This window comes from Tachypleus tridentatus, chromosome 12, assembly GCF_004210375.1.
Source record: "Tachypleus tridentatus isolate NWPU-2018 chromosome 12, ASM421037v1, whole genome shotgun sequence".
In the NCBI taxonomy this organism is placed as follows: Eukaryota; Metazoa; Arthropoda; class Merostomata; order Xiphosura; family Limulidae; genus Tachypleus; species Tachypleus tridentatus.
The window spans coordinates 41,491,784-41,504,114 of NC_134836.1; the positions used below are offsets into that span (position 1 = coordinate 41,491,784).

Genomic DNA, 12,331 nt, shown 5'->3' on the forward strand with positions numbered 1-12,331 from the left:
TGGGCAGATATTCATAACGTATTTTCATAATGAAAGTTCATAACTTCAAGAAAAATATGTTAAAAATTACGTTTAAGACGAGGGAAAAATCTATAATTTAAAACATTACAAGAATAAATAAAACGAGTGAAAAACGGCAAATGTTATGTGTGAGTGTCACATCGACACACTTTCCATCAAGTTCATCCCACTTATTGGTTGTACACCTTTTTGCGATGTCGTATATGATGTGACACGGTCAAGTTAATTTAGCCTCGTTCTAAAGTATAAAAGACAAGAAATATTATGTGGATAAATGATAGGACGTTGCAAGCTTCAGAAGAACTACACAGAAGTTAAAACAGCAGTAAGTCATTTTGTTTCACGATAACAAGAAAAAATATCTTTGTATCAACTTATTTATTTCACCAGCTTTACCAATACAAAATACTTATCCACCAGTTATCCTAACCAAATTGTCTCTTATCTTGTGCACTTTTAGTGTGGAAGAAACTAATAGTTTTTGTTGTTTCTTTACTTTTGTTTGTTTTTGTTGTTACTCATCAACGTAGTTACTTATGTGATACATATAATTAGAGTAAACTAAAACTGTTAGTTTTTAGGCTATTATATTTAGTCTTAAATTTCGTTATATCATTTTGTTCAGAAGTAATAAGGACAGCCACTCATTAACTTTTTAACACACCAAAGAAAGTTTTTTTTAAAAAGGCTTAAACTAATACTAAATAATATCCTAAATTTTAAGCCTTCTTCCTTGCGTCTGGAATCCATATTTTCGTTGTTCCTTTGCATTTCATATATTTTTATATGAAATCTTCTCTTTTCATTATTTGTAATCATATTTGAGATTGAAATACTATTACTCTGACTTGTGATAAGTTTAGTTTGAGAGCAATTTTTTTTTTTATGTTTTACGTATCTTGTTCGCTTAACCACAAACGAGTTTGTATAATGTAGTTATTATTATTTTTAACTTTATTCGAAGGGAAAGAAACCAATTAAGAATTGCTTCAGGTTACAGAAACTAAATCTGAAGAAGTTATTACTTTTTTAAAAGTCTAATATATAAATTGTACTGTACTGTTGGAATTTTCGGGTTAAAATTTTGTGTAATATATTACAAGAATGACGAGATTTGGATAGACATATTGACATCAAAACTGAAGATAAATGTGAATAAATATTTAAACCAGTTTGAAAAATTATGAATTTGTAAATGTTATTTCATTGTGACCATGTTTTAGAAATGTCTCTTCTTAATCCTTGACCATTTTTACAGAAGTTGTGGTCCACATATCCAGAATGAAAATCTTCATAGTTTTGGGTGAGCATTCTGAATGATAACTACAATTCGAATCAACACTCGGTTCAACTTCTATTTTAAAATCAATCATACTTCTGAATGAACGTCTTTTTGTTTTGTTTTTTGAAAGTGGATATTTCATGTAATTCTAACTATATTTTATAAAAAGATAATATTATATTTGGTTTAATATTAGTTTATATTTATTTCATATTTAAACAATTCCATGATATTAAGCAGGTATTACTTGGATTATTGTTATTTTTAAAATATATTATTGTATTTGTTATGTATATTTATGGTAGTTCTTTGTGGGTTTATTTTTCAGCTGTGATTTGTATTATCGCTGTGAATGGCGTCTCCCGGGTAGGTAAAAATATCAAGTACTTCAGTTTAAAATAAATTCACAAATATATTTCTTTATTTTCAAAAACTTAACCTTTTAAGTGATCTTGATGTTCTAAAGACAATTCGTTTTCTTTCTGGCTTTTCATTTCTCAGATTTGTTTAGTATTATTATTATCGTCTGATAGAAAATGTTGAATATGTAAATTTGATTGATGTTATCCGTTTTAGATCAAAAACCAAAATTTTAAATATAATACTGTATACAAACATATTTCTGTTAAATATATTGTATATCTTGTGAATATCAGTATCGAAAAAAAATTAGGAAACTGAATTAATATTTCTTTTCATCAACCATATTAATGTATTCTACAAATATTAAGTATAGTTATTGCAATTATCAAGTTATTTATTACTTTATAACAACTACAACATCCATTTTGTTCTCAGTTTCCATGTCCTGTTTTGATCCAAATGTTATCGTATGGTATGCTACGCATACATGTAATGTACTGAATTAAGGAAGAAAAACAGATATTTAAAACATCTAAAAACACTTATCTTCAGAAGACATACTTCTGTTTTTTGTAAATTTTGCTTTCATTAACATATAAAGCTAAAAAATATTAGTTCTTTAATACAAACTTGGGGTACGGCATGGCCAGGTGGTTAAGGCACTCGACTCGTAATTCTAAGGCCGCGAGTTCGAATCCCCGTCCCACAAAACATGCTCGCCCTTTCTGCTGTGGTGGCGTTATAATGTGATAGTCAATCCCACTATTCGTTTGTAAAAGAGTAGCCCAAGAGTTGGTGGTAGGTGGTGATGACTAGCTGCCCTCCCACTAGTCTTGCACTGCTAAATTAGGGACGGCTAGCGCAGATGGCCCTCATTTAGCTTTGCGCGAAGTTCAAAACAAACCAAAGAAACCTTTATTAGTAAAGCCGAGTTATTTTTTAATTGAATAGTAATGAATGATTTTAGAAATATTTACTTTACCGGATTAAATGAGTTCTCTTCGCACTGTATCTCCATCCAAAACATAATCTGGTTACGTAAAGGAAATTCGATATCTTACGTTCATCGAAACAAAATAACGCATTTAAGTAAAACATCGAATATGATCATACTTTGATGTCACCAGTCTTTACAGAGTTCATATAATTATGCAGAGCCTGATGTGATACCTTTACTTATGTAACGGCCCGGCTTGGCCAGGTGGGTTAAGGCGTTCGATTCGTAATTCGAGGGTTCGCGGGTTTGAATTCCCATCGCACCAAACATGCTCGCCCTTTCAGCCGTGGGGGCGTTATAATGTCACGGTCAACCCAACTATTCGTCGATAAAAGAGTATCCCAAGAGTTGGCGGTGGGTGGTGATGACTATCTGCCTTCCCTCTAGTCTAACACTGCTAAATTATGGACGGCCAACGCAGATAGTCCTCGAGTAGCTTTGCGCGAAATTGAAAACAAACAAACAAGCATAGAATTCTTACCTTATATGGATCTTGTCTTATGAATATGATTGATTATTGATAATTGCTAATGTATTTTAAACATAACCTCATATTTTATTCTTCCTTCTGCTTACAGAGTAAACGGGAAGCTTTTGAGCTTCCAGATGGTGTTTCGCTCTTGTTATCTGACGATGTAGACCGTACGTTCGTATGCAAAAACAATGGCTATTATGCTGACGTTGAAAATAACTGTCAGATATTTCATGTTTGTTACATCGAAGAAAACGAGGATGGGACTTCACAAACAAGACATTGGAGCTTCGTATGTGGAAACCAGACGGTCTTCAATCAGCTCACTTTAACTTGTGCATATCCAGAAGTTGCTGTTCCTTGTGCCCAAGCAAGAGATTTTTTCCCTTTGAACGATAAGCTTTTTTCAGGGGATTCAACACTTCCGTTTCTGACCAATGAAGACATTGCCCGAGCCTACCCTTAGTTACAAAGTTAACAGCTATCAGCAAATTGCAGTTTTCACAGTTATAATATTAAAATTACAGCAATAATATTTACATTTGTTTCACCTCTCTTATATACTACAATGCTGAATTTCATTTTTCCTCACAATCTTATTCGACAATTTATTAAACTGTAGCCAATATTTTACTCCTCTTACAGTTTTATCTTGTGACGTTTTTCTTTATAACTTGTTGAAATAATACAAAATGAGCCATCAAAAAATACCCCAACTGATTTGTTGTATAACTACTAAATTATAAATGTTTTTTATAGTATTTCTCGATGATGGAACGACTTAGTGAGATAAGTGTTTTTATGATATAGTTTCAAAGCTTAGAATAGTTGTTTAATGTTAAGTAAAATATTAACTTAACACATGCAAAAAGAATATATTCAAAGCTTATAGAGCATTTAAAGAATTTTGGTGTAAATGTTGTCATGTTAAAGCAATAAACTGGCTTTTAAAGCAGAAAATATTGACTAAATGTGTGACTATTCAACAAAAAAGTTTTATTAAAATTGATGAGAGACTCATAAAGTTATGTAATCAAAGCACATTTTCTTAATGTTAGCATATATGAAATTTCGAACCACTTAGAGACAAAAACGTATCTAAATTTGACACAAGATTTTGACCAGAATTTAGCAACTTACACTGTATCAACTATTATGAAATTTTGTGACTATACGATTTTAGTGAAGAAGCCTTCTGTTCAAGATAGTATTAAAACGAAGGGATCTTATTTGACTGTCTATTTCCTTTCTTTTGTCACGTACTAATTGATTCTTTGTAAAATTGTGAAATTACAATATCCTTTAGACTGTATATTTAAGTGCACGTGCGATAGAAACATTGTTAAATTCATTGTTTACTGACTCGTACAGCTACAATAATAAGAACAGATGAGGAAGGAAGCAATATATATAACATGCTTTCTTTTATTACCTGATAATGTTTGTCTATGAAAACTGCGTTTTGTTCTCTTTTCTCAATTCGTATTAACAGATGGCGAATCATAATTATATTCGTGATTTGACTGTACGTTTCGGTTTCTCCTCATCAGCACAACTTCGTCTAACATCTACCGTGTAAACAAGATTGTGTTATTCCTCAAAACAGGGGTAAACTCTCCTCGAATAGCAGATGAAATATTTAACACATCTATTTCTTTGAATACTTCCACTTCAAAGACGAGAAACACAGAAACAAACACCGAGCCACCAAATATCACATCTTTAACCCACACCATATCCTCATTCCTCGGTCAAGATTGCACCCCAAGTCCAATAGTCAAATCCAAATTCTCGCTACAGATAAACAGTTCCAAACCTCAGTGAAAAAGCGTGGCCATCAAACCCATCATAATTTTCTTAATTGTTTTAACTCAGTAAATAAGTGAGAAATACTGCAAGGAATAAACCGAAACACGAGTCATAAACAAGTTACACTTTAACTATAAGAGGTCTGTAACTCAAGTGTTGTTTTTGAATATTGAAAATAAATACACCTTTTATTTTTATTTTCTTCTGTGACAGTTTCACATTTGTGATGTTAGTTCCATGCGTTTTCTCTCTTCTTAAGCTTTAAATTAATGTATAATTTAGTTTGGTATTATTATTAGTTTTCACAACATTGTGTTTTCAAATTTTCTGAGCCAGAGCTTATTAAAATGCACATACTAATGAAATAATTTGCATCGTTAATTGGAAGTTAATTGTCTTGTGTTACTTTGAAGTTCATAAAGTTTGAGGTTCTTAGGTGCCCTAGAGTCCACAACTAGTAAAGCATACATCAATGGGCTATAAGCACTTTAATCAGAGCCCGACAATGAAGAAAATGCCAACATCGTAGACTGTCTCTGTTATTGGCTAAAAACGTCACCCAAAGTAGAGAATCATATTCTCAAATCATTCCTGGGCGAAGTTACAAAAACTACTAACTGAAAAAGAATTCGAAGATATTTAGCAGTACTTTAAAAGTTGACAAATTTCCTAACAAACTACCTTAAACATTATTCATTCTTCCTCGTGCTCTAGTTCACCATTAAGACAGAATCAGAAATCATGCTTGTAAATTTAATCAAAGTAATCTACTCTCAATATTAGTCACTATCATTTCGAGCGTCAGAAAGTAAGTGAATAGTGAATCTCTACTATCTGATCACCCATGGGTCCCACACAGAACTCTTACTATACTGTCATTGTTAACACATCCTTGCATATTTCTCAACTATGAAACTTACAAAATGTTTTGAATTACTTGTTACACTGAAATAATTAAAATTAACAACAACACTTCTGACTCGCTCTTACACATTCACATTGCAATCTTCTGATATTAACTTATCGTCCATATAATTTTGTTTATTCCTATAAATGTCTCCCCGATTGAACAATGGTAAGTCTACGGATTTACAACACTAAAATTAGGGGTTCGATTCTCCGTGGTGGACACCTAAGATATCCCTAAACCAAACAAACTCTCGTATTCAAATTTACCTTGAGAGTTAAGATGACACGAATGAGATTCTAAGTGTTGTAACTAGAGTACTTAAACTGCTTCTCATTTTTGAGAGAAATGTTGTTTGCATAAGTTGTTGTATACTGGTTTTAGCTTATAGCAGACTCTAAGCTTTCGAGATGTTGTTAATGGAAGTTGTTGTAGAGTGGTTTTAACTTATAGCAGACTCTAAGCTTTCAATATGTTGTTAGTGGAAGTGGTTGTAGAGTGGTTTAAACTTATAGCAGACTCTTAGCTTTCGAAATATTGTTAGTGGTAGTTGTATACTGGTTTTAGCTTATAGCAGACTCTAAGCTTTCGAGATGTTCTTAATGGAAGTTGTTGTAGAGTGGTTTTAGCTTATAGCAGACACTAAACTTTCGAGATGTTGTTAGAGGAAGTTGTTGTAAAGTGGTTTTAACTTATAGCAGACTCTAAGCTTTCAACATGTTGTTAGTGGAAGTTGTTGTAGAGTGGTTTTAACTTATAGCTGACTCTAAACTTTCAATATGTTGTTAGTGGAAGTTGTTGAAGGGTGCTTTTAGCTTATAGCAGACTCTAAACTTTCGAGATGTTGTTAGAGAGCTTTCGAGAGAGTCGGAAGACGTTTAGTTTAAACATTTAGATTTTAGCTGCATATTTATTTAACATATTTACTTAACATGTGTTATTTTATTTTATTTTGTTTTACTTTTGAACTCTGCCAAGAGTGTAATTTAACCACAGTTTCTTCGAGGTCACGAGCTTTATAAAGGAGAAAATAAAAAAGTAGCAGATGTAGGTACGCAAGCCGTTCTATGTCTTCACCTTATTTAGCTGTCTGCACCCAGATGTAGCAATATGGTTACTCATGAAAATAAGAATAATAAAATAGTAAGATACGTAATACTTAAAGTACGTACGTAAGCAGGGGATACAACAAAACTGTCCTTGAAGATGGCATTCCACCCCAAATGTGATGTTTCTACATGAATACCAAGATTTTAAAGTATTACTACTACACTACACGAGGACTATCTGTGCTGGCCGTCCCTGATTTAGCAATGTAGGACTAGACGGATGGCAGCTAGTCACCACCACCCACCCCTAACTATTAGGCGACTCTTTTACCAACGAATAGTGGGAGTGACCGTCATATTATAACGCCCCCACGGCTGAAAGGGCGAGCAAGTTTGGTGTGAAGGGGATTGAAATTCGCGATTTTCAGACTGCCAGTCGAGCGCCCTAACTACCTTGCCATGCCAAGCCGCAGGCACTTAGTCATCACCAGTCACCACCAACAATTAAACCACTTCTTTACCAAACATTAATGGTATTGACATTATAACGCCCCATGTTTGAAAGAGTGAGCATGTTTGGTAGAACAAGGATTCGATCACTTCTCTAAAGAAAAATCACTTATTTTTACATAATATAATGCATAATCATAAGTATTTCAGTTATTGACTTTTATTCGTAGACCCTGATGAGTTCTTTTTTATTAAAAGCACTTTTTTAGGTATTCATTGGCTGTACTTGTTTTATTTTCTGGTGATTATTTGAACATAAAAATTGACAACAGACTCTCACGGAAGTAAAATGTTCTTGTAACTGCATCGTTAGAAGGTTGTTTGACAAAAAAAAAAGGCAAATAGCCAACACGTTCGACGGTTCTCTTCGACCTGTTTTGTAGATATCACACATGATGTTTAAAAACTGGGAATAACTGGGCCACAGAAGCCAGTAAAGCTTGGGGTACAGTGTAGTTTATTTATTAAGAATGTATGGGCTATTTGTGAACTTGTTTAGAAAGTAAAGAAAGAGAAGATAGGTTAAGCCTACAAACTTTTTTTAACAAGTGGCTTAAGCAACGTATCTTTTATTGTTTTTCAGAACCTTAAAGTCAAAAGTAAATAATTTTTTAAAAGAAATAACGAGAAATGAATCAACACTGACCTTTAGGTCTTGAATATTGGCACATAAAAATACTTGGCAACTTCCGCTAGGAATCAAAATTCTTATTGTCCGAGATACAACCCGGAATTCTTTAACATAAAGAAAATCTATTGAGAAACCTTATAAAAAAATGTTATTCGGTATGAACTTATTTCGTTTTTGTCTTACTGGTATTCCTTCTACTTCTGTTTTAAATGTAAAAAGTTATCTTGATTTCCTTTTATAAGAAACGTATTTCAAAATGATATGCTTAACAAAGTGTAAACTAGTTTGGTATATTTAAGTGTTTGTATGAATTGAAATTGTAAAAATGAAGATATTTAAAATTATAGATTCTTGATGCTTTGTTTGCGTTTGTCGAATTTTATGTAAGGCTACAAGAGGACTGTTTGCATTAAACGTTACTAATTTTGGTGTGACAGAATATAGGAAAGGCAACTAATTAACAGCTTCTACCAGTTTATGAGCTACTCTAGTCAAATAGGGGTATATGACTGCTACTTTTGTAACGCATCTACGGCCCTAAAGTTCTTGGTACAATTTTCTTTTTTTTGGTGGCAAAAGGGGCGTGCTATGGAACTTCAGATCCACAGATTACCCATTAACCGTTACTTTCGGCGCTTCGTACAGACATGAAAAGTCTTTAAATGATATAAAATGTGTTCGTATAGAGAAATTTCAATTCTTAAAGTTGGTCTGAATAGATTTGTAAACCATGTCTGGCCTCAAACTGAAAACAACACAACATTAAAATGGATATAATCATTCAGTAAAACAGCACATGCCCGAATGACGGCAAGTTAAAACCTGATGTCGTTTTAATAAATAAATGTATGGTTTTTAACTTTGGGTTATTTTTGTTTATTTATTTTACTAAAATATTTTATTGTATGATGAAAAGACTCGTAATTTGAGGGTCGCGGGTTCGCATCCCCGTCGCGCCAAACATGCTCGCCCTTTCAGCCGTGGGGGCGTTATAATGTAACGGTCAATCCCACTATTCGTTGGTAAAAGAGTAGCCCAAGAGTTGGCGGTGGGTGGTGATGACTAGCTGCCTTCCCCCTAGTCTTACACTGCTAAATTAGGGACGGCTAACAGAGATAGCCCTCGAGTAGCTTTTTGCGAAATTCCAAAAAGCAAGCATGATGAAAATATGTTCATACTGTTCAGGCGTGTGTGTGTATTTTTCTTAGAGCAAAGCCACATCGGGTTATCTGCTGAGCCCAGCAATGGGAATCGAACCCCTGATTCTAACATTCTAAATCCGGAGACACACCGCTGTACTAGAGGAGTGATATTCGTCAGCTAGAATAGGTTTAAGATCAGACGCATTTGCTGTTGTACTAAATATCTATCAAGGACCTACTTAATGTATAAAATATTAAGATTGTTCAAGGCTTCTTTACAGGTCAGATAAATATTTTACATCATTTAAATATCCACTTTATGTTTCACACGTTATATTGTCTCTGTGATAGAGTCCAGAAAAAACTGTTAATTTTTTTTAACTGTAAGAAATAACTTAATTTTACTTCGTTCAGTATATTAGTTTGTTTTTTGTTAAGAAAACAAAACACTAAGTGCTTTTTTTTGTTTTTTGAATTTTGCGCAAAGCTACTCGAGGGCTGTCTGCGATAGCCATCCCTAATTTGGCAGTGTAAGACTAGAGGGAAGGTAACTAGTCATCACCACCCACAGCCAACTCTTGGGCTACTCTTTTACCAACGAATAGTGGGATTTACTGTCACATTATAACGCCCCCATGTCTGAAAGGGCGAGCATGTTTGGTGCAATGGAGACTGAAGCCCGCGACTCTCGGATTACGAGTCAAACACTAAGTGCATCATCTGTGCTATGCTCGTAATATGATTGTACTAAAAACTTCGGCGTTATAAGTGCTACAGTACTACGACACCGAAAGACTCTTTCTACGTAATTTTTAAACTTAAAACATTATGGTTAGTTTCCGAATCACTAACGGCTTCATGCCTTTAAATATTCTCATAATATAACTTAACATCATACTAAACAAATTATTGGGCCTTTAGATCTGAATTTTCTATTTTTCGCTAATTGTTTATTTGTATTTAAGTAGAAAGCTGAAGCTGTAGAATTGTCTATGTTGCGTCCATCTCGAGTATCAAAACTCGATTTATAGCCTTAAAAGTCTACAAATTTACTGCTGTGCCACTGAGAGGTTATTACAAAAGAAGCTAGATGGCTTCCTCAGTCATTGTTCAGTACATTAGTCTACAAAACCATAAATGTTCAAATAAAAACGTCCGAATAAAAGTTATTTTAGTGTGTGTATTTTTTCAACGGTAATTTAGAGAAATAATTGTATTACAGAAGTTTCTCGGGGATGACAGAGTAGATATGTATTTTTTTTTATTATTAAGACTGTCATAATTGCACATTTTCCACATCCCGACAAATCGCATTCATTTAGAACTAATGTACCTCAAACTCTTCTTGAAATATTTTTCTTGTTAGTTGTTTGCTGGACTTGGCACTACTACTTTTTGTTGTTGGTTGTGTTTACTTGTTCAATGAAATTTGAGAATTTTTTAGGCTAGTAATAACCTTACAAATGGGCTGGAATTATTAATTTCACTAATACAAAATCATAATAATGTAATACGTATTTATGTCTAACTTTCTCTTAATAATATACAGTGACGGTAGGTTTTGAATATTACGCATTATTTTGAACTGATATTCCGTTGATTTTTATTTTCATACTGAAATCGAGTTGCTGAGTAACTTCTAAATATACATATAATCCATTTATAACCCATTCCAATATAAATCTAATTTGATAAAAAAAAATTAAAAACCTTGTTAGAACAAACGAGCGACTTGTGATCTACCAGAGGAAGCTGAGTTATTTGTTGGTCTGGTCAATTCAACTTTTACTCGTCCAAGCACTGGTTTTTATGATGACATTCAAAACTACTGTCAAGTTCGTCACGTCTGTCACATGGAAAACAGGTATTAAACAGTCTACCGTCCCGGATTTATTTAACCTGTCAAAAAACTCAATGTTTTCCTTCCTTTCTGTTAGCGCAGATAGCCTCGTGTAGCTTTGCGCGATATTCAAACAAACATATCCTTTCTGTCGTTCCACCACACTTGAGTCTTCATGTCCTGAATCTGAATAACACACTCTCAGACAGGTGAAGTGGTAGAGATGGATGAACACGATGAGCACCATGTTCCCCTGACCTAACCTTGTTGGATTTTTTTTCTTGTTGGAGATTGTAAAAATGCTTAGGGTTAAATTCGGCATATATGATGTTAGTTATCCAAGTTGTCTAGAAACTCATTTTTGACTACGTTCTTCTTAAATATGTAACTGATCCTTAGTTAAGTATTTTTCTGAAAATGACGTGATCTTTGAGTACTTAAGTAGAAAGTAACGCTTGTTGTATGTGGTACTCTGTAAGATTTTATCAGAATATAACTTTGTACTTTTTTTTGTACCAGCATGACGTGTTTTAGATATGTTTAACCATAATATATAGTATATTCGATGGCAGGAGGTATGTATTTTGTATATTTTATGAATGCTCCCTGTGGATGTACCTTCGTTATATTTCCAGCTAGACCCCCAATTTTAGTTCGTCAACGCGCTTTTGTTCCGATACCCTTACTTACGTTTATTTCAGCTCAAGTTGAAATCATATGTTAGTCCTAGATTTTTAGCTGATGTTACTGCCTGCGGTAGGGTTCCAGCTAAGTATAGTCTAGGTTTGGTCGTGGTTGTTTTAATTGATTTGGGGTGTATGTTTTCTTATAGCAAAACCACATTAAGCTATCTGCTGAGTCCACAGAGTGGAATCGAACCCCTGATTTTAGCGTTGTAAATTCGAAGAGTTACCGCTGTACCAGCAGGGGACTTCATATTAATAGGATAGATGAACGTGAATTGTTCTGATAATTTATTTATTTAAATAAATTGTTTTATCTTTACAACTTATATAGTTCAAGTTATAAGGTATAGGGTTATATTGATTCATTCAACTAAAATAAAATATTTTTATAGTTTTTATGGCATTTATTTTAATTAATTTTTACATTATTCTTCTACTTCTTTTAATAATAGTTGAAGCTTATATGCTGCTTCTGTTACGGTTTGCGGAACTCTTCCAAATTTCAACATCATCTGCGAACTGTGAACAGTAACTTGAATTTGTGATCGTAAAGACGTACGTTGCTGACATACATGACAAAAACGTATGGAACTCCCCTTTCTCAAGGGACGCCTGCTTCTGG

The 12,331-nt window shown here is 33.5% G+C and overlaps 1 protein-coding gene across 1 annotated transcript; it reads left to right on the forward strand.

The window, feature by feature from the left end:
- The first annotated feature begins 251 nt into the window (after positions 1-251).
- Positions 252-4,348, forward strand: LOC143233126 (U-scoloptoxin(01)-Cw1a-like). Its single transcript, XM_076469056.1, has 4 exons — positions 252-346; positions 1,280-1,324; positions 1,632-1,669; positions 3,242-4,348. Exons 2-4 carry the CDS (start codon positions 1,303-1,305, stop codon positions 3,599-3,601), a joined length of 420 nt encoding a protein of 139 aa, XP_076325171.1. The 5' UTR covers positions 252-346; positions 1,280-1,302; the 3' UTR covers positions 3,602-4,348.
- Positions 4,349-12,331: the final 7,983 nt, after the last annotated feature.